The sequence below is a fragment of the Mus musculus genome, chromosome 2, assembly GCF_000001635.26.
Source record: "Mus musculus strain C57BL/6J chromosome 2, GRCm38.p6 C57BL/6J".
NCBI lineage: Eukaryota > Metazoa > Chordata > Mammalia > Rodentia > Muridae > Mus > Mus musculus.
The window spans coordinates 71,484,740-71,508,403 of NC_000068.7; the positions used below are offsets into that span (position 1 = coordinate 71,484,740).

Here is a 23,664-nt window from a genome sequence, read left to right on the forward strand (position 1 = left end):
TGTTGCCACTTAGATATGCATACTAAAATGAATACTGATGAATGAATTCATGTACTATTTGGGATTATCTTTAAAATAGTTAAATTATTTTTAACCTAAAATTGGTCAGAGTAATTTGCTGAAACTTCATGTTGGCTATATAACATTTATTGTACCAATATGCCTGCTCATGTGTGCATGTGTGTAAAATATCCGTAATAAAAAGTGCTTGCAAAATAGGTTGAGAGCCCTGTGTGGTGCTTACACTTGTAATCTTTGCATTTAGGAGGCTGAGGTAAAAGAGACGTCAAAAGTTTGAGACCGTCTGGGCAACATATTGAGTTATAATCCAGACTGGGTTATTGAGATTCTGACTCAAAAAGAAGAAGAAGAAAGAAGAAGAAGAGAAAGAGGAAGAGGAAGAGGAAGAGGAAGAGGAAGGAGGAAGGAGGAAGAAGAAGAAGAAGAAGAAGAAGAAGAAGAAGAAGAAGAAGAAGAAGAAGAAGAAGAAGAAGAAGAAGAAGAAGAAGAAGAAGAAGAAAGAGCAGGAGGAGCAGGATGGGGAGGGATAGGAGGGGGAGGGGAAGGAGGAACAGGATAGAAAAAGAAGAAAAGAAAAAGAAATAAACAAAAGAAAAACAGGAGAAAAAAAAAGAAGGCTTAGTTATGTTTCCCACCTGTAACATGTGATTTCAAAAGATCCTTTAAATTCTGTGGGCCCCCACTTTGGGTTTTGTAGGGGATTTTTAAAAATTACTTATTTATTTTTAATTTTATGTTTATTGGTGTTGCCTGCATGTATGTCTGTGTGAGGGTGTCAGCTCCCAGGAACTAGAGTTACAGACAATGGTGACCCACGATGTGGGTGCTCTTAACCACCAAGCCATCTCTCAAGCCCCCAATGAGGGTTTTTTCCCCTTGTAATATAGGTACATCTCAATTTTCCTTGCACAAGTTGTTAGACCAAATTAAAGAATATATATGAAATTTCTTCATTAATGGCTACAAAGCTGTTAGCTGTGTTGTCTTTAGTACTCCAAAGGGTATAGTGGTTTTTGGTTGTGTTTTGGTGAGGGAGATAGGGAGATGTTTGGTATGGTTTGGTCTTTGAAGTGGTGTCTTCACAGTCCAGGCTGGCCTCAAACTCTCCATCCTCCTGCCTCAGCCTTTCGAGTACTAGGATTACAAATGTTCACAAAAGGATAGTTTTCCTGTGCAGAAACTTTTTTTCTGTGGTCACAAGCAGCCAGTTTTCCTGCAGCGTCCATGAAATAAGAATTGAAAGGCTCTGGGATGAGAGGAGGTCCCTAGTCATTATGGCTGCTTATTAGCTGTTATGTAATAGTAGGGCAAGTTTTAAAACTTCATTCCTAACTTTGTAAACAACTTTATTACAGTCTCGTCAATATATACAGGGTAGACCTTTGCATTGTTAAGTTCTCACTGAGAGCCTGGTATGGTGTTTACTGTATGCAGGTATACACACATACTGTAGTTACTGCATGCAGGTATACAGGCACACTGTAGTTACTGTGTACAGGTATACACACTGTAGTTACTGTATACAGGTATACACACACAATGTAGTTACTGTATACAGGTATACACGCATACTGTAGTTACTGCATGCAGGTATACAGGCACACTGTAGTTACTGTATACAGGCATACACACTGTAGTTACTGTATACAGGTATACACACATACTGTAGTTACTGCATGCAGGTATACAGACAGGCATACTGTAGTTACTGTATACAGGTATACATACTGTAGTTACTGTATGCAGGTATACAGACACACTGTAATTACTGTGTGCAGGTATACACGCATACTGTAGTTAATGCATGCAGGCATACAGGCACACTGTTGTTACTGTATACAGGTATACATGCACACTGTAGTTAATGTATACAGTTATACATGCACGCTGTTGTTACTGTATATAGGTATACATGCACGCTGTTGTTACTGTATACAGGTATACACACAAGCTGTAGTTACTGTGTACTGGTATACACATAAGCTGTAGTTACTGTATACTGGTATACATGCATACTGTAGTTACTGCCAGTACCTTAAGCTTAAGCAGGAGGTTTGAGAATTTGAGACTACCCTGGGCTATACAGTGAAATTCCTGTCTTGAAAGAGAATGAGAGTGAAAAAATTATGAATGGATTATTTTTACCTGGTATTTTTCTTGATTTTATTATTATTATTATTATTATTATTATTATTATTATTATTATTATTATTATTATTTTGAGACAGGCAGTCGTGGCCTTTGCTGCCTGTAATCCCAGACTCAGAAAGCAGAGGCAGGAAGATCTCTAGGGTTTGAGACCATGGGTTCTGGAACAACTAGCACTACACAAAGAAACTCCGTCTCAAACAAACAAACAAACAAACAAACAAACAAACAAAAAGGACCACCAACAAAAATCTGGTGGGCTAGAGGGGTGGCTGTTGAGAGAGGGAGAGAGCACTTACTGTCTGACGGGACTGAGTTCAGGTCCCGTGCCTGCCTACATGGCAGCTCACAACCCTCTGCAGCTCCAGTTCCAGATGCAGTGCCCTTTACTGGCCAACCCTGGCTCTTACGTGCACATAAACCCACAGACACAGTCCTGGTTTGTTTTGGTTTCTAGTTCTGGCCGATTTCCTCACTACCTTCCTTTCTCCCTCCTTCCAGCATCTCATAAAAAATTGATCTGGGGCTGGTGAGATGGCTCAGTGGGTAAGAGCACCCGACTGCTCTTCCAAAGGTCAGGAGTTCAAATCCCAGCAACCACATGGTGGCTCACAACCATCCCTAACGAGATCTGACTCCCTCTTCAGGAGTGTCTGAGGACAGCTACAGTGTACTTGCATATAATAAATAAATAAATAAATAAATAAATAAATAAATAAATAAATAAATCTTTAAAAAAAATTGATCTGTGGCGAGAAATGCATGCAGCAGAGGGACAGTTTAATGACCACCCTGCCTCTTCCTTGTCCATCTTTCTTCTGTCACCTGTAGATCCATAGCCTGAATTAATTTTCTTTTCTTTTTTTTTGTTTTTATATGGAGTCTTACTGTGTAGCCCTAGTGGCCTGGAGCTCATTATATAGCTCAGGCTGGCCTTGAACTTGGAGTAGTCCTCCTTCCTCTACCTCTCGAGTGCTGTGATTACAAGATTTACTTTAAAAATTATTAGTAATATTAGTATCGTTGTTATTTAAGTGGATGGAGCATAATGCGTGCACATAGTCGCGTGCATGGTTGAGGTCAGAGGACACCTCTATGGAGTTGGTTCTTTCCTCCCTTGTCTGTCTGTGCTTTGGGTTGGGAGCATTGAACTCAGCTGGTCATACTTGGATAGCAAGGGCCTTTACCTACTGAGCCGTCTTGTGATAAATAGCAACTTGTTTATTGCTCTCCTTTATAATTTTACCATATACTTTTAAACTGCCAAACTGGGGCTGTGTGTTTTTATAATCTATTCGTACTACTGTCTGTAACTGTGTTTGTTCCCTTTGCTTTAGTCCGTGGCAGCCACCCGTTTTGGGAATTCACCATAATCTATCTATCCTATTGCTCATGGACATTGGGTTGATGCTGCTTTAAAACAACTTTTTTTAAGTTTTAGATTTATTATTTTTTAAGCATATGAATGTTTTGCCTGCGTGTATGTATGTGTATTATATGTGTGCCTGTACATGGCTATAAGCCACCCTGTGTGCGCTGGGAACTCAACTCGGGTCCTCCACAAGAAAAGCAATTACTCGATAAGAACTGGGGGATCGAACTTGGGTTGTCAGTCTCGGCAGCAAGCACCTTTACCTGCCGAGCCATCTGGCTGGCTCCTACTTACATGATGGTTGCCCCTACTTCTTCCTCAGTGCATTTGGCATTTTTTAGATATCAAATGCTGTTGTTTAAAATATTACTAGGAAAATAATAGATAAAATAGGTTACTGTTGTCTGCTACTTATACCTTTAAGTTGAAAACCTGTGTTTTACTGGAATATGAATGTGTATGTATGGATGAGTTTAGGAACATTTAAGAGACACAAACTCTTTCTGGGCATTTGTAAGTGTTTGTTCATTGTGGTATTCTACCTATGATGTATGCTAACTCATTTTAATTGACTGTTGAGTGCTAGCCTTCTATAAAAATTATTCTCATTTATTATTATTATTAACTAATTAATATTAATAGAGGAAGAAGCTGAGGAAGATGTAGTTAAGTGATTTGCTGAAGGTAGACAGCATAGAGCCAGAAGTGAAGCCAGACAACCCAGATCCCTCTGGCCCATCAGTTACCCACTGCAGCTGCAGCCATGTCGGGAGTGCATCAGAGACACCCGTTTCATCGGAGGTGGCTGCACCAAGCACCAAGGTGGCGCTTGCCATGCTTTTTTGTGGTGTTAGGAGTTAGGTAAATAGGGCGCCTGAACTCCTTCCTCTCACTCACTACGTAGAGGCTGGCAGGAGGGAAAGAGCAATTTTGAATAGGTATGGTGGTGGCATCCCTTAATCTCAGCACTTGTGGAGCAGACCAAATGGGTTCACGACCAGCCTGCTCTACACAGTGAGTTCTACCAGCCTGCTCTACACAGTGAGTTCTACCAGCCTGCTCTACACAGTGAGTTCTACCAGCCTGCTCTACACAGTGAGTTCTACCAGCCTGCTCTACACAGTGAGTTCTACCAGCCTGCTCTACACAGTGAGTTCCAGGCCTGCTGTTGTTACCGGAGTATCCACAGAAAGGGGAAAGGGCAAGCACACTGAAGACCGGTTTCAGGGAACAGCAACTGCTTTGTTGCATTCGAGCAACTACTTACATAGCGGAAGCCTGTTGATTGGTTAGCACATTACCTCTGGGGGAAAGCGCATAAAAGTTGACATGGAGCGTGCAGGCTCATCTGCAGGCCAGCTCCTCACGCCGCTTCAGGATTCGGTGTTCTGACTTCTGGGAATACTCAGGAACCCGGTGTGCCACACTTATCATTTAGAAGCACAGTGTGCCCCGTAGGCCGGCTGCCAGGTTGTCGAGTCTACAGAGTGAGACTGTTTACAGCAATGTAAGAATACTGGTTCTGAGGTCTGTTGCAGAGACACAGGTCTCAGGGCAAGGCATGGTCTTCTCTTCTTTCTCGAGTGTCTAGGGACAGTCGGCCACCCTCCTTGATCCACTTGAGCTTGGGAGGAAGGGGTGGAGTGTGGGAAGTAGAAGCGGCAGATTGGACATTTCCCATTCTCTCGTTGGCCAACAGAGTGGGATATGTTTCCCTTTGGATCTGTTATAAAGGCAGCAGCATCCTCAAAACCCATCATCCGTCTGAACCGTGTACTTGCTGCCTGTGTCTCCTACTGTTGTTGTTGTTTCATCGCACATGTGTAGAGTTTCAGCTGTTTTATGGGTTCATAGGCTAGCCTCAGAACTTGGATAAGCCACTGCACATAGCCAAGACCACATATTTATCTTAGGATAGAGCTGGCTTTGTGCATCCTGAGTGCTGGGCCCCAAGAAGATTGAGTAAAAACTGTTTTGTTTTTTTGTTTTCATGCTGAAGTGGAAAACATCTCTAATAGCTATGGGAACTGAAGTTAGCACCACCAAAGCCTCTCGCCCTAGTCTGGAAAGTCAGCAGCCTGTCACCAAAGCACAGGAGGAGAGCAGGCGGCATGTGCCAAGCACAAGATGTTAGCTGCAAGCCTGCATCAGCGCTAACTGTGCCATTACCTCCTTCCTAGAGTTTCTAGGTTTCCTGAGAGACCGGGCAGTCTGCAAAAGCTGCTTGTGCCTATGCCTGGCTTATTTATTTATTTACTTTTGGTCTGGAGGGTTTTTTTAAAAAATGTGTACATATATGCATGTGCCATGTACTCTGTGTGTGTGTGTGTGTGTATACAGATGCTAGAGCAGATGTGTGGCAGTCACAGGATAGCCTTAGGAAGTCAATGCTTTCCTTCCACCAGATCAATTCTGGAGACTCAACTTGGATCTTCAAGCTTGGCCTCAAGTGTCTTTACCACTGAACTATATTGCTATTTCTATAACTTGAATTTTTGCATTTTTTACTGTGCAGTCAACTCTGGGGAGGAAAAGTAATGTGTTTTATTGTGTATCGTTGACATTGTACAGAAATTAACAGCCATGTTGGGCTAGAAACTTAACAATTTTTTTCATTTGTTTAGGGTTAAAGCACTGTATTAAATATATAAGGCCTTACCCACATGTGTTTGATTAAGAAACTAAGTGGGGTGGAGGGAGGTGGTGGCGGCTGGAGAGATGGCTGAGCAGTTAAGGGTACTGTCCACTCTTCCAGAGGGCCTGAGTTCAATTCCCAGCAACCACATGGTGGCTCACAACCATCTGTAATGGGATCCGATGCCTGGTTCTGGTTTGCAGGTGTACATGTGCACGCATGTGCATAAAATAAATCAAGAGAAAGCAAAAAAGAAGAGGAAAGAAACTAAGCAGGGAGGGACGCTGTGCACTTTCACCCGAGCTCTCGGAAGGCTCTGAGGTCAGCCTGGTTTGCATAGTGAGTTCCAGGGCAGACAGAGCTACATACTAAGACTCTGACTTGGGAAGGGAGGGAGGGAGGGAGGGAGGGAGGGAGGGAGGGAGGGAGGGTGGAAACTTAATAAAGTATTCTCTAAATTTAAAAAAACAAAACAAAACAAAAACTACTTGTTTTAGTTATGGTTACTATTTCTATAGTGAAACCCTATGACCAAAAGCAAGTTGGGGAGGAAAGGAAACTGTAAGTGAAATTATGCAAAGTTAAAAAAAAAATCTACCTTAATATTCATCCTTGGCAAGCTGAAGGGGTTTGCAACTCCCTAGGAGGAGCAACAACATCAACCAACCAGACCCCCCAGGTAACCCCATAGGAAGAGCAACAGTATCAACCAACCAGATCTCCCAGAGCTCCCAGGGACTAAACCACCAACCAAAGAGTGCACATGGAGGGACCCATGGCTCCAGCTGCATATGTAGCAGAGGATGGCCTTGTCAGGCATCAATGGGAGGAGAGGCCCTTGGTCCTGAGAAGGTTCGATGCCCCAGTGTAGGGGAATGCCATGGCAAGGAGGTGAGAGTGGGTGGATGGGTCGGGGAGCACCCTCATAGAAGCAGGGGGAGGGGGAGGGGATAGGGAGTTTCTGGAGGGGAAACCGTGAAAGGGGAAAACATTTGAAATATAAATAAAGAAAATATCCAATGAAAGAAAAGAAAACAAAATATTCATCCTTGCCTAGAGTGTAGTGGGATCTATCTATCTAAGGAAACACTGTGAGGTCCCTGAAAGAATTTTTTGTTAGACAGTTGTTTTCTATATACTAGAGAAAGAGATGCACTTCTTTCTCCCCTCCCCTCCCCTTCCTTTCCCTTCCCTTCCTTCCTTCTTTCCTTGTTTTTGTTTTTGTTTTTGTTTTTGTTTTTGTTTTTGTTTTTGTTTTGGGCTTGTCAAGACTTGGTTTCTCTGTGTAGCCTTGGCTCTCCTGGAACTCTGCAGACCAGGATACACTGGTTTGAACTCAGCGATACACTTGCCTATGCCACACAATTACTGGGATTAAAGAGATACACTACTTTCAAAATAGATGCTTAATAAAATCATAAGCACATAAAATGTAAAATATGATAGGAAGAAGATGGCTAACTCAAACCCAGCTTGGACTACCTAGAAAAGAGAAACAGGGCCTGGAGAGAGGATGGCTCAGTGGTTAAGAGCACCAGCTGCTCTTCCAGGGGCCCTGGGTTCAATTCCCAGCAACCGCATGGCACTTCACACCTGTCTGTAACTCCAGTTCCAAGGGATCCATAACATAATACAGACTCAACAACTGTGCACAGAGGAGGGGAAAAAACTAAAAATAAATAAAGAAAAAGAAAGCAAAGAAAAACACAAAGAATGAAATAGTGTGTAGAAAGTGTTTTCTTTGAGTTGTCACAGTCCCTACCAGAGGGCTCTGTGGAGAGAAATGACTGGGAACACTTCCATTCCTCCTGTGGAACAAGTTAGGGGAATGATTATCTTCGAGGGTAGTGCTCTGACCCGGTCACTAGCTTTGTAGGCCAAACCCATCCTACATCAGCCAGTACCAAGGTCAGCATGAGGTGGAAGGAAAAGAGACTAGGGTTGCTATGTGAAACTTCATAATCAGACTTTCTTTGCCCCTCCTCGGGTAGTTGTTTTGACTCAGGGCTAGGTCAGATGATCCTAGGACACCTGCATTTCGTCTCCTCCTGTCTCTTCTCCACTTCCCAGGACCCCTAAACAGATGCAGGTGGGGTTATATTGTCCACGGTGAGGACTCTGAGCCTGTGTGTCTCTGTCTGGTTCCCTCTATACACTCCAGGGCCCTCACCCTACCCCCCCGGGGACTCAGTCTCACTTGGAACCCTGTTCCTCAAAATGTACTTGTTCTTCTTGAATGGAAAAGGTCTTTGCTTGACATAGATTTTCATCAAATGCCTTTTTTTTTTAAAATTACAATACAGTGTCTCAGCAATCTGTCTCTGTGGGTGTTCACTCGAATTCTGGAAATAGAGCTAGGGTTTCTGAATAAATAATGAAACATGTGTTCAGAGTCTGTACCTCTTCCTTCTCTTTAACCACATCCTAGATATGGCCAATAGCCAGCGTCACTTGTGTGAATAGATTCTCTAGTTTTAGTTTCCCCCCTCTGCCTTCTGGCTGTCTGGATGATTAATGTGTCAAGGATAATACTGTTGACCCATTTCAGTCATGTCAAACAACACCCATTGCTCATCTATATAACGGGCGTACACACTGAGCCTTGCATCCTCAGCGAGGGAGCTGGTGAGCTACGACGTAGTGCTTTAGACATTACATCATGAAGATGTAAGACAATGGGAGTGGCTATCGCATCAAACGCTGTTATCCAAATGGTAATCGATAGTGAACAGCACGCACTGACCCAGCCAAAACCGTTCCTCTCTAGCTCTCCCAAGAGCAGGTGGGGTGGTGATGGCATACAGCAGTGTGTCAAAGTGTGCTTTAATATCACTCGACTATTATGGGATTTGTTACAAATAGTTGCTAATCAGTGATTATGGAAATAACACTTCTGAATTTTTTTGGGAAAAACTGGCTGACATTTTTTATCATAGTTTTATTAAACTGGTGTTTGAATAATTTTCAAGACAACTAATTTACTGTGGAAACTATTTTGATGAATGATCTGATAACAAAGATCAGCTTTGACAGCCCTTGAAACATTTACAGTGTGTAAGGGCATCCTTTGCATGGCGTTTTAAGTAAATGCAGAATTTGAAGGCACCAAATTTAGGCTAACAGGTTTCCATGGTTACACTTTTCCAAGTTATTTTGTGTGTTGTGTAAATAGGTCTGTGAGTCACTGATAATTATTTGTTGTTTTGTTTGTTCCATTGGTAATTCTGTGTTTAGCTGAATTTAATATAGTTCACAGCGCGTGCTTTGGTTTATGTATATTTTAGTGTTCATGATTGACAGTGATTGAGCATTTCTTATGGAGTGCTTGCCTTTTTTGTCATAAATGATGTATGTTGCTAGTCCTTGAAATGTAAACAAGTTCTTCCTGTATCACTGTTTAATAAACAGGAATTTTTGTGCAAAGACTTCTTGGTACATTTTAAACAATAGGCTTTGGAGAGATCTAGGTGTTTTTGTCAAGCAGATCGTACACCAAAACAAATATATTTGAGTTCTACAAATGAGGTTACCAAGGACAATGTAAGTGCTTAGGGTTAAGCACTACATTGACTGGATACAGCTTAGTAATGGGCTAAAAGCAGCAGCGTTCTAGACTGGGGTGTGCGCATGGTGGAGCGATAACCTGCAGTGCAAAAGCTCTAGGCTCAATCCTCAGCATAAGAAAGAAAAAAATTAATTAAATAAAATTGGAAATAGCATCTGATGTAAGTGTTAAGAGCGTGATGGTGAGCTTCCCAGGGGAATATTCTCTGCAGACAGGAGCTTTCCCTGGCAGGAAATCTCTCCGCCCACTCCGTGCACAACGTAAGAGTGTTTCTATACACCATGTTTAGAAGGTACTGAGGCTTGAAAAGAGGAGGGTCTTTTCCACCTACACTCGGAAGAAAAGACCTTCCACAGACCCTGCTGTGGACCACCAAATCAGCAAGGATTAACCCGAAAAACGCCAGCACTAAGCTGCATGAGTCTTCCTCGCGAGTTCAAGTCTTCATGCTGCCTAAGGTCTTGGTACATCTGTAGTCAGCTTTGGTGGTCAAGGTGGCCCCACTGTGATGCTGGGAGGGGCAGGGTGCTGTAGGTTCTTGCTGTAAGCAGCAGCTCTGGGGCCCCACCTAGGATCTCAGAACCCTTTGTAAATCACTTGCTCATCCCAAAGCATATTTTTTTCAAACTGAGGGTTTATCCTTTGCTCCTTTCTGTCTGTCATCGCACAGTTACCATAGCAACCTGCTGAGGAAGCTCCATTCCGATCAAAGGAGGAAAGGAATTTAGCCTGTCCAAGTAAACTGATGAGTGCTCAAGGGAAGGGAGTCAGTTCCGACAAGAATCCAAGAGCTGTGCTCACTTCAGCAGCAAACAGTAAAATCGGAATGAGCAGAGGTTAGTATGACCTTTGTACAAGGGTGACACAGAAAATTGTGAGGTGCTCCATTAAAAAGTGAAAGAGGCCTGCAGAGACGGCTCAGCAGTTAAGAGCACTGACTGCTCTTCCAGAGGTCCTGAGTTCAATTCCCAGCAACCACATGGTGGCTCACAACCATCTGTAATAAGATCCAACAGCTACAGTGTACTCAAATACATAAAATAAATTAATCTTAAAAAAAAGCACTCATATAAAATTAAAAAGACACTTTTTTGTTTGGTTGGTTTTTTGTTTTTTTTTGTTTTTTCGAGGCAGAGTTTCTCTGTGCAGTCCTGGCTGTCCTGGAACTCAGGTTGGCCTAGAACTCAGAAATCCTCCTGCCTCTGCCTCTCAAGTGCTGGGATTAAAGGTGTGTGCCACCACTGCCTGGCTAGAAAGACACTTCTTTTAGAAGACCACCCCAAAACACATTTATAGTAAACCATACCACATTAATTTTTACACTGTTTTCCTCTTTTGAGCCACAAATTGGCTGTTATGTTGGGAGTTGGTTTTCCTTTTGACATTCTGGTGGAATTAAACCTCAAAAAGTGTTCAATACATATAATATTAGACAGTAAATATTTTTCAGATATTTTATACATCAGATATTTCAGGTCTGTGGGAATATTATTAAATATTAATCTAAAAAAACACGATGAATTTATCATTCCACTAAATGTGAGCAATATTCCCAACATTTCCAGCAGAAGTTCTCAAGTGCTATTTCCAGATGTGAGAAGTACCCAGCCACATATAAATAAGGAGTATACATTTTATTGGTTTTAGTTTTTAGCTTTTAAAACAGAATCGACATTGTTTTAAAACATCTTTTAAAAGAAAAAGAGGAAGAAGAAAGAAGAAAAGAAGAGGAAGAAGAGGAGGAGGAGGAAGAGGAAGAAGCGGCGGCAGCAGTAGCTACACTTAGGTTGGAAGCAGACTACAGTTAATTTTTTATATTGGTGCATAAAACTGTCAAATGTGTCTTTATTCATATGGTCAACTGAGTCTACCCAGTTGAATGGAAGATAAAAATTACTTGTGGCAATGTAGCTATACCAAATTCAAAGCCATCTTGAGAAAAATTGCATATTGTTCCTTGCACTGAAAAAGGCTTTTATATAATTTCTCTTTGTTTTTGTTTGTTTGTTTGTTTGTTTGTTGAAGTTAGCTCCTTGATGCGTGATCTTGGCTTCTGTTGTCTTGAGTCTGTTTAGTCTCGGCCATGGAAGCCTGGATAGGGCTCCCTCAGGCTTTTGCTTTTCCATTTTGGGCTGTGGCTATTGACACCCTTTCCCACCACGCCTCCCGCCGTGGATTACAGCAGAGACGATTCCTAAGACTGTCAAAGATTCCCATCCCAATGTTTTCTTTCATTTGGTGTTGTATAGTGAAGATGCATTAAGCATGAATTCAGATGGGGACTTCGGGAGATTTTTGTGTGTGCTGATATTGCTATAGGTCCAAGTTGTTTCAGAACAATCACTTGCTTGTAAAATAGTAACTTTACATAGTATATCAAGAAGGAAGGAAGGAAGGAAGGAAGGAAGGAAGGAAGGAAGGAAGGAAGGAACCCAAAGGTAGAATGCAGTTGACATTGTTATAAAATGAAAAACTAAAATTATGTTCTTATCAAATGCTTTAATACAATTTAAAAATATTCTTATCAAAGCTGTACCTTTGCTGGAAGTCCCCACATCTTCTGTTATTAGGTATTTTAACCCAAAATGACTAACACTTTAAGTAGTATTTTACATGACAGCTGTATTTATGAATAGTCTTTAAAAATTTTTTAAAAAAAATTAAAGGACTTTCTTACTATCTCATTTTTTTTAAACTCATGATGTTTTTGTATGGCCATTCTCTAAAATTGAATTCCATGTGTGATTTCTGTGAAATTGCCCTTTCTGGTTTCTATTTGTGTGCTTTAGTATAAAATTGTCCTATCACCCTCCTCTTGAGCCGAGGTGTGTGAGGTAACGGGAATGTTCCTCTGGACTACAGAGAGCTGAAAGCTGCCAGATGTTCTGGCTGGCTCGGAAGTGTGTGCTCCCTGGGTCCCAGGCCTGTGTGCAATGCTCCTACGCTACTCTGACAGCACATTTGCTTTGGTTCCTTTTTCCACTCTGGTCAGAGCCCCTCTCTCTCTCTCTCTCTCTCTCTCTCTCTCTCTCACTCAGCTGTATTTAAATGATACTACGGCATCCAGAAAATCTGGCAAAGAAAATGATATTTTGATGACATTTTTCACAGGGCTTAACTGGAATGAATTATTACATTTTAACAAGGCTCCAATAAACAGCCCCTTTATTCCTCCCTAGAAGGGTACAGTATTTCTTTGTCCAAGAAGTGGCCTGAGTGTACGTATTGTTGAACTGCGAAAAAGCTTCTTTTCTCTAAACTTCAGCTGAGAGACAATGGCTTTGCTCGGCATACACTATTTCCTTGTAACTCGGTATTTTCTGATCTGTAGTCTATATAAGATGAGCTGAGATTTCAACTTGAAGTAAATATTTTTTATCTTTTCATTGCATGCAGTGTTGTATTTCCCTATAGAAATGGATCATTTCTAAGTCACTTCCCCTGATCTGCCAAATGATAGACATCTAGTTTTTGCCAAAATCTTTGGCATTCTTCCCTTAGCTGTGGTTAAGCTAGCCTAAAAGTTACACACAGACACACACACACACACACAGACACACACACACACACCCCATAGCCCACCAACACGGGTCTCCATTAGTAAGTACAAGTGTTTATTGATCTGTATGTGTAGTATAGGTGGAGGGTGTGTCTGTTTCCCTAGAGTAGGAAGGTGCTTGTTGTTGAAGTAAAGATCCTTAGGTCCTGGTGGCAGCTACTAGTGAATAATCCTATTATCAAATTGATTTTTTTATGCTTATGGTATTTTGTTTGCTTGTCTATCTGTGTACTATGTGAGTACCTGATGCACAGGGAAGCCAGAAGAGGGTGTCAGATAGCCTGAGACTGGAGCTACAGACAGCTGTGAATCACCGTGTTGTTGCTGGGAATTGAACCCAGGTCCTCAGGAAGAGCAGCCAGTGCTCTTAACCATTGAGCAATCACTCCATCCTCAAATTTGATTTTTCTAAAGAAGCAAATTGAAGCCTTTTCCTGAATTGTTTCTGAGCTGGTCAGTGGTGTTATGCTATGTCAGTTGCTGCTCATACAGTTTTTAAAAGGAGGGAGGATGTCGCACCGAGCTAACTTCTGAGGGAGCCTTGCACAGAGTCCTGTTTGCTTTGACCTGGGAACCATTCTTGATCGTTATTATTGAACTTGGGTGCCCAGGCACCCAAGCCATCCTTTCCTCAGAAATGTTCTACATGCGACTGATTTTTTAGTTTGTCTTCTCTAGAGCCAGGGCTCCCGGGCCTGGGTGATGGCGCTGACCTCCATAGACTATTGCCTGTCTTGCCTTCATCAGGCCACTCATTGTATCAGTAATGGCAGCCAACCCTATTTTATTGTTCAGACAACTTGTCCTCACAGACGTGGTCACCTTCGAATATAAGCAGCCAGGATAAAAGTAAGTCTTTCCAATTCTGTCACTCGAAAGTTGGCATATGTCCTTTCCGTCCTATGGGATCTTCATGACTGTAGTCAATAGTTTTATCTACAAATAACTGCAAGGATGGGCCTGTGGGATGTCAGGTAGAATCCTTATTTCCTACAAGTCCTTGTAGCAGTCTCTGTTACACTCAACTCTGTGCTTTCTTTTGGACATTAGGAAAATGAGCTGTTTCTCCCCACACCTGCATACCAACTGGGCCCGTGCCCTCTTTAGAAATGTTTAACAAACACTGTAGCTTTACCATTTAGAGACCGATTCCAAGTGCTGTTAATTAGCTGCCCCCCCCCCCCGCCCCCATGATCCTTCTAGGTTTGTGAAACAGACCGCTCTTCTCTCCACAAGGGCATCTTAGCTTGAGATGCAGGAAGCGGCGGTGGATGGTGTCCATATCCATGACTTCCTGAAGTGGAGAAAAAGTGTGGACGGCATCTGGGGAAGGGGTTTCTTTACCAGCTTGTTTCCTGTAAGTTCAATTGGAAGACCTTGTCTGTGCAAATAGATTTCAAAATAGAGCCTGCCCTTTGACTGTCTCCATAATTACATGGCTCGCTCTGTATTTTATTTGGCAGCCAGAGCAGTTAACCCCTGGAAGGAGGGGGCTGATGGCATGCCCAGCTCGCCTTCCAGACATGTCCATGGGAGTGAATAAGCCACTGTTTGGCAAGGCCCAGAGCTAAAAGCACACTAAAACCGTTCCTAGCTGAGCTGAAACTCTCTGAGAACAGATTTAATCATGTTTATTATGACTGATTAAAAAACTTAACTTTGTCTTCAATGTGTGGCTTGTAGAAAGGTACTAATTGTTTTTAAAAATTGGGAGCCGGGAGAGTTCCTTAGTACTTTGATGTAAGCAGCATCTGTCAACAGGATGAATTTGCTTTTGTTTAGTTCCAAGAGCCCTTGTCCTTCAGCTTTGCCCAATCAGTATCTGCATCAGCCTGGGGCAATCCCTCAATGTTCGTGTATGTGTTTTCCCTTCAACAAATGCACAGGTTATTTCTTGTGAAATATGAGCTTCTCCTCTGCTTTATAGTTGCCTTGAAATGGGAAGGAACCCACCATTTTCCCTCACTTCCCTTTCAAACCAGTACATCCTAGTCCTAGATTGCAAAAGCATCGTAGTGAGTGACTCACGCTGTTTAATTTCTCTTTGGCAACATTTGTACGCGTTATGAAACCTTTCAAGCAGACAGTCGATGTTTTAGGTCAAGAGACTGGAGACGGAGGCCTCTGCAGTGTTCTCTTGGACTTCACGCACATGATGCTCTGTGGGGGCTCCGGCTCCTGCTTGGAGTAATTGGTTGGAGTTCATGAAAGTGCGATCTTTCTGTGGTTCTAAATCCACACTTCAATACGTATTCCTAGGGTAGGGTCTTTGCTAAGCCCACTGGAGGAAGCAACATTTTTGAACATTAAAAACCAAACCCTGTCCGATTACAGACACAAAGTAAGTTGCCTTAAAAAAAAAAAGTTGAAGTTAATGTATTATTTAAACAAATCATTTGGTTAAAATTAAAATTATCAATGGGTGGAAGAGCCACAGTTGAAAATGGATTAGTAAAACATTGTTGTTTTCTGTCTTGGTAATCATAAATCATTTAAATGTGGCAGACAGTCCTCCCTTCATCCAAAATAATTGCCTCCATTTGTAAAATCAATTAGATGTTAATATGCTATAAATAATAGTTTTGTTGCTAGACTTTGGCATTTGCTGATCATTATGAAGAAATATGTTCAACGAGATATTTTACAGGGTGTCTTTTCAATTCTATATTACTGCTGATTGACATTGTTAGCTAATGTAAAGTCATACCAGCCTACCTTATTGTGTTGTTTTCTACCCAGATGTTTGATCCTTCTGAAGGAAGCCCAAATGAGGACTGATGGCCTGCTGCTGCTGGGTGAAAGCCTGTTCTAGGAGTGTATAATGAGAAATGTAGGTGTCGGTAGCCACACTAGAGTACAATCGTACTTTGTTCAGTTTTACAAGTGCTTAAAATAATAAGCACTTTAGAGGTCCCTTTGAAAGTTCACTCAGACTTCCCCTTAAAAATACTTGTTGACCAAAACTCACATTTTCAAGGGTAAAATCAGCTTAATAAAGGGTCATTAGAAAAGATACACATAAAACCCCAGGGCACAGTGGGTGAAATGGAAGCACTTCATTATGTGGTATAGAATGCATGAGCAGATAACAATTAAAATGGACCCTGGGTAAAAGGCCAATGAATACAGGGCAGACTGTGTGCAGCGACATCAGGCGTGGAAGACACAGCCCTCCTCCAGCATGCTGAGTTCTGAAGCTCCACCTTCCAGACCCAATCTATAAAAGGAATTAAAAGGCGAAGTTTAGAAATTGATGTTACCATCAAATATGAAAATACTTAAGCACATACCTAGATTTATATCCCACATGTAAGTTTACAATACGAAGCATGCACAATGGAATCCAGAGGACACAGAGCAATTTCAGGAGACACTGAGCCCGCACAGTGTACAACTCTAATTACCACAGGGGCAAGTGGGCCTAGGTGGTGTTTAGGACGTACCAGTGGGAGCCATCAAAAGCCTCAGACCAGGGGACCCCGAGCAGCAAGGAGTTGCTTGTTGCTAACTTGATCAGGGTGTTGTTACTGCTGATTACCCAGCAGAAAAGCTGTAGGGTTTCCTGCATAGGCAGTAAACCCACACATTGTTATAGACAGTAGAATATTCACTGTTATTGAGGGTGATCATAAAAATGACTTTCAGTGTCACAAAAATTCTATCAGAGTCGAAGCTGTACTCTGAGACTTATAGGCAACTGCTTCTTGCCTGTTAATACAAGCATTCTTGCCCAAAGTGCCATCTTCCATCTCCATCATAATCAAGTCAGTAATAGTTTAAATATTCAAAATTCAGAATTCAAAAATTCTAAGTGCAAAAAGCCAAGCATGGTGGTGCACCCCTTAATCCCAGCACAGGCAGATGTCCCTGAGTTCGAGGCCAGCCTGGTCTACAGAGTGAGCTCCAGGACAGCTAGGACTTCATAGAGAAACCCTGTCTGGGAAACAGAAAAACAAAACACACACACAAAAATTAGAATATAGTAAGCATAGCTCATGATCCCCTCCCTGGCTACCTTGTTCAGGGTGACATCATTATTTTCTCGGGTACCAGGACTTAAACTTATCTATTTCATCTGTGAAAACACTTTTTTTTCCTGGTCAGTAGTGAATAGTTCATGGAATAAATACATAATGGTATTTCAATATCACGTTACTTTGTGATAACATGTATGCGGTACTTTTATTGACCTGAAAGAAAACATTTTACTTCAAATATAATGGTGGACCCTGGAAAGAAAATATTTTACTTCCACTATAAAGGTGAAAGTAGAGTTGCTTAGAATTGTTGTCAGCAGATTGACTGTGCCCAGGCTGGGCTCCCACTGTTTTTAATGTTCGCCTGTCCAGTTGCTGGGGGCAGGGGTGGGGGATGTGCTTGCGTCTTTCTGACAGTGAGCCTGTCATTTGGCAGGATGGATACATTGACCACACTGTTAACCAGAAAGGGAATGCCTCCAAAGCCTTACCCAGGCCTCCCAGTAGAGACCTGATACTTTCATAATTCACGTGTAAGTGCATAGAAAAAAATTCCCCTGTAATGCCTATGTACTTGAACTTGATAATATTGATAAAAATGGCCTCTCTTCTCTAATCAGCCATACCGGAGGGAAAATCCTCTGTGTGATAGAATTGATCTGAGTCTCTATCACTCACCTGTTGTCGGGCTGCAGCATGGCAGTTAAGGAGGTTCTGCTGAGTGAAGAAGGCCAATGCTGAGGCCATCTCTCTTAACTTCTGGGATGAGCTTAGTAAGGCGATGGCGTCGGAAGACTCTGTGGTCTGTTCCCTGCCCCTGCCCTTGCTAGGCAGTTGTTACCCACGCCCCGGTGTCTCCAGCCTGGTTTCCATCCCTCCTGCCAGCTGTTGATCTGCTTAACATCTGCCTCCCTCACAGGACAGGATAGGAGCAGTGTGTTTCCTGGATTTAGGATTTAGCACGGAGAGTGGAGGCATAAACACATTGAGTGTTGAGTGAGAGACTAGACTTGGATGCCCCCAAGGAGGACATGTTAAAGAGCAGGGCAGGCTGGGCGTGGTGGCGCACGCCTTTGATCCCAGAACTCAGGAAGCAGAGGCAGGCAGATTTCTAAGTTCGAGGCCAGCCTGGTCTACAGAGTGAGTTCCAGGACAGCCAGGGCTACATAGAGAAACCGTCTCAAAAAACCAAAAAAAAAAAAAAAAAGAGTGTGTGTGTGTGTGTGGGGGGGGGTATAGAGGGAGAATGAATGATCACTACAGTTTCCAAGTCTGTTGTCTTACCTAACACCTTACCTGATGGGAGCAAGAACACACTAATTCCCCTTAATGGTTAGAAAGTGGGCCTCAGAAGCTTGGGTGACTCAGATCTGGATTACTTCAAAGGTATGAAATGTACCTTTTCAATTAGAGGGGAATTCCTCTAAGAATTTCCATGAAAAAATGTCTAAATGTTAATTGAGCACAGGATATGTTTTTCAAGATTAAACAAACAAACAGGACATTCTTCAAAATCCAAACCCTGAAAAAGTTGTGGCTTTGGGCCAGGCATACGTGGACTTTGAGGGCCACTGCATGCTGTTAAAGGGCAGTGTGGTGGCTGCAGGCCCGGGCTTGGAAGTGAGGGGCTGGAGGGGGCCTGGTTATTGATTATGAGAGGCGGGTATCTCCTCATCTTTAAACGGGCAGGAACTGTAAGAGGCACTGTGTGATAAACTGAACGCTGGCAGTAAGCGTCATCAAAAGGTGGTTGTTACATCTGAGCCTCTCTGCTTCTTTTATCTATCATTTATCAGTCTGTCTATCTCTCTGTTTCTATCTATCTTCCTATCCATCCATCCATCTATTTATTTTGAGACAGAGTTTCTTTATTTAGTCCTGAGGCGCGCTCTGTAGGCCAGGGTGGCCTCGAACTCTCCTGCCTACCCGCTTTTGTCTCCTGAGCACTGGGAACAAAGGCATGCGCATCTGGCCACACCTTTGTTGATATGGATGCTTTTAGCAGTCATCATAGCCTGCACTCTCCTCAGGATGGGAAGACTGCACTTTGTGTGTTGGTCTTTGTAAGGGGACAACTAGGGGGACAGAATCATAGATTGATTCCAGTCTCCAGACTTTCTACTGCATAAAACAGCATGCCCAACTGCCTCACTGAAGCATGCGTGCTCAGGGAAGGGGGGGCTGGGAAGCCCATTGACACACTCTGGAAAAAAGAATATTAGTGACCACAATTTGGTGGTACCTTCTCCATTTTTCTGGATGTTTCCATATATTAGCTAATTTTATTGAAAAAACTCAGAGAGGGGCTTGGGGAGTTTTCCTGGCCTTGGTCCTTACTGCATATCTTGCTTTACACTTGGTATTTTCCCCTATAAAAAGTAGTAACAGTGGCTCAGCGGGTAAGAGCCCTGGCTGCTCTTCCAGAGGACCTGGGTTCAATCCCCAGCACCCACATGGCGGCTCACATCCCTCTGTAACTCCAGTTTCAGGGGATGCAGACGCCTCTGGCTTCTGCAGGCACTATGTCAGGTGCTGCAAACAAACCATCCAAATACATGAAAGTTAAAAGAAAAAAATGAGTTAAAAACGAATACAATACAGCTCTTAGCCCACAGGGCCCTTGTGACGACTGATGAGCCAGCAGATGTAAAACTCCTTGCTCGACATGGTGGTTAGTATTAAAGCTCTGAGAGGAGCTTAAATTTTTATGACATTCTACTTCACGGGTTTTTTTTTTTAACTTTTGTCTTTTTATTTATTTTTATGTGTATTGGTGTTTTGCCCACATGTATGTCTGTGTGAGGGTGTCATATCCCCTGGAACTGGAGCTACAGACAGTTGTGAGCTGCTACGTGTGCTGGATATTGAACCCAGGTCCCCTGGAAGAGCAGCCAGTGCTCTTAACCGCTGAACTCTCTCTCCAGCCCCCACATTTTACTTTTCAAATGTCCATGACGAAACTGTTGTTTATTAGGCGTCGGCTAAGCATGACATGCTTCCACATTTCCTGCTCCGGCTCATTCTCACACACGGGACACAGAGAGACCCAGCCAGTACAGGGATTGAGATAGCCACCCAGAAGTCGCAGCTTCTGCTTTCTGGAGGACACTCCACCCTCCAGACACCAGATGACAATCATTTGATCATTTGTTTGTTTGTTTGTTTTTGTCAATAAGTCTTTGTCATGGCTAGCCAGGTCTGCCTTAGCTTAGAAACGGCCATGACCACTTGCAAATGACTGAGGGGAGGTGTGGAACTTGAATTCCACACAATTTTATCTTGTAAGATTCTATTTCTTCTGACTTTTTTCCCAACCACTTATAAATATAAAACGCTATTTTTAGATATTAAGCTGTATAAAAACAGAGGCGTGCAGTTTGCCGGCTCTCCTCACAAGTGTAAGCTGTGGCCAGTGAGGGATTTGTCTCAGCTATTACTTTTACTGTAATAGCAGTGAAAGTGGATATTTTTTCATTTATGCATTTATGGAGAAGTAGATAGCTTTTAAAAGCTCACCATAGGGAAGAAAACAAAATGAATCAAAAAGTCTTCTTACCTCTTGCCCTATCACACACTACCGATGAATATTAACTTTGGAAGTGTATGGACATCTACACGCTTATATAAATAACTGTGTCAGCTTCTTTTACACTAATGGCTTTTCTCTTTGAACATGATGTTTTAATTTATTCTTTATGAATTCCTTACATGTGGACTGTGCATCTCGACCATGCCCACTCTCGCCGGCACCTAACAGGCTTCCTGTGGACGTTGTTCGGCCTGTGCATTCCCATAACATAACACTGTCTTGTGGCCCTGCCAATCAATGCACAGAGCCCACTTAGCGCCTCCTCCTTTTTCTCCTCCTCTGAGTCAGGGTCCCATGTAGCCCAGGATGGCCTTGAACTGACACTCCTGCCTCTGCTTCTCAAGTGCTAGAGTTAAGGGTGTGTACTGCCATAGTTAGCCTGTTCTTCCTAATGGCCCCAGAATTTTCTGTTGGGTAGATAGACTGTATTATATGTTTAGCCCATCCCCTGTTAATACATCCCATTTGGAATCAGGCTACTTCACTATTTTTTGTCCAAATAGTTCCTAAGTAAGAGTATGGTGCTGTACATTTATCATTTCTAATTGTATTATCCATGGGACACTTGACGAGATAAATTGCTGAGTCAAAAGATGTGCTTTTAATATTTTAATAAAGACCTTTAAATTCCTGTGTTCATTTTCTTTGGTTATACTTACACTTGCTATTTGAACCAACTTGAGCATTCGCTGCAATGAATTTCAGTATTATGCCTTCACGCGCAATAACTTAACACACAGTCGCAATCCCACGGAGGCCAAAAGTGCAGCTGGCAATTTGTCTGTGGCTTTTGAAAGGAAAATAGTTTTAAAGAGTATAGAGCCGCCAAAGTAGTGCCCTGAATTCTGGGGTTACCTGGACATCGTCACACAAGGCCCCGCAGCAGAAATTGTTCTTTTCCACACCCGCTGTGGGGCAGATCTTCAGTATGTTTATTTCCTATTAGAGTAAAGCTTTCTATCGTCAGAAATTTATGTAAACAGTGCTAGTTAGTCAATATGGTGTGCTACTGATGTACCAGAGCCCACAATACTACCGTCCCTGTTTCTTTTGGGGGCTTTCCTTTTTGAGTCAATAGAGAACGAGACTAATGACCTAATGGGCAGCAACACCTTCTAGGGCTTCCTGTTCACGTCCTTTCTTCCTTCCTAACATGAAATACTCTATTTCTGCTCACAGGTTGTCAGAGAATTCTGTCTTCGCCACTCAATCATATCTACTTACACAAGCGGTCAGGCAGTCAACAAAGAAGACATTTCTTTTTCTGGAGACAAAGGGATATCTCCCACAGTGTGGTTTCACCGGCTGCCGTCTCTCCCGCACATCCTGTCCCCAAGGTACTGTCCTGCTGCAGGCTGCTGCAGGCTGCCACTCTGACTAGCAAGCACAGGTGGACTGTGCAAGCACATTTGAATCACGAATTTAAGACGTGTTTTTTTTATTATTATTATTTCAAATTGTGACGGGAGACATTTTATTTTAGCATACTGTAGTTTGAGAATATCAATTAAGGCAAAAATGAGGTCTGGGAAAACAACTGCTTAGCTTATTTAGAACTTCAACTTTTGATCATTACATTTTTTATGTTAGACTTCTAGCATGAAATTAAAACTATGTGTATATAGTTCACAATTTTTGTTTTGAAAAATGACTGTAAAATTGGGTTGATTTAAGAGAGATTCGTAGAAACTAACACTGAATGTTTTTAAGTCCTTACATTTCTATGTTACTATGTTCTTTGAATAATTTTTTTAGAATATATTAAACAAAAGCTAGAACATTCTTGATCCCCTTCAAAGGTTTCAGTATTGTGGGAGTACAATCTCTCTGTCTTTGAAAATGCAAGGCAAAGGAGGGGGAAGGGATCGTTTATGAGGGAGAAAAATCATAAAAGAAATATAGACTTGCCATGAAAATCACCTGCTTTCTTCCTTTTCCACTTTTATAATGAGTCACTCTGAGTGTTCTTCCCAAAGTGGAGCAGTTCATTTTTGTAAAGGGTTGAGAGACAAAAGAAGCCCAAAGTCCTAGCTTGGCTTAGGTCTGACCATCATAGAAAGAGCCAGCATTTGGTATTAGTCATAATGACACTTTCAACATATTGACACTTTTTTTTTGTAAAACCAAAAAGAAATCTGTAGGGCTTGGCCTGGGGATTCGTCTTGGACAGTAAAGCACTTGCTCTGTAAACATGAGGTCCTGCATTCACCCCCAGGGTGCATGTAAAACAACAGCAACCACAAAGCCCAGGACTGTAACGTGCTTGTAATCCCAGAGCTGGGCAGGGGAGTCAGGGACAGATAGATCCCTAAGGGCCCTTGGCCAGACAGTCTGGTCAAATCAGTAAGCTCCAGATTCAGTGAGAGACCCTGTCTCAAAAAATAAGGTGGAGAATAATTAAGGAAGACATCAGATATTGTCTGGTGGTCTCTACACCTCTACACATATGAATACATATTTGATTCCGTACCTACACACACACACACACGTAGGTAAAGGAAGTGTGTTGTGTTTTGCATTTTAGTCAGTTTCAGAGACAACCGAGCACCTCCGCAGCCCATGGTTGTAACCAAAGCTGAGCCCAGAGCAGCAGTGAGAACATAGGCTTGCTGGGAGGAGGCTTGTGACCCATGGGAGCTGCTGGGTGACCACAGGTGACTGTAGCCCCTGCAGGGCTCAGCTGGGGCAAGCCAGGCCATTCTAGCCCCAGAATAAGAAAAGCCCCTCCACGGATGTAGAAATGGCTTATTCAGTAAGTGTTTGCTACACCAGCGTTAAGAGCCGGAGCTCAGATCCCC

At 42.5% G+C, this 23,664-nt stretch overlaps 1 protein-coding gene across 20 annotated transcripts in view; it reads left to right on the forward strand.

Moving 5' to 3' along the window:
* Window positions 1–23,664, forward strand: part of Metap1d (methionyl aminopeptidase type 1D (mitochondrial)) — a 71,914-nt gene that overhangs the window by 31,459 nt on the left and 16,791 nt on the right. For 12 of the 20 annotated variants that reach the window (XR_001783161.2, XR_001783162.2, XR_003953688.1 and 9 more), the window contains exon 2: window positions 22,046–22,203. Coding sequence is in view for 9 of the 20 variants with exons in the window: in XM_017319186.1 (XP_017174675.1) it covers window positions 22,046–22,203 (158 nt within the window). In the remaining 11 variants the exon portion in view is untranslated. Of the gene's footprint in view, window positions 1–10,411; window positions 10,578–14,095; window positions 14,150–14,536; window positions 14,658–16,039; window positions 16,131–22,045; window positions 22,204–23,664 lie in introns of all 20 variants that reach the window. The other 8 variants (XM_006500009.3, XM_030251951.1, XM_030251948.1 and 5 more) reach the window with 5 other exon arrangements.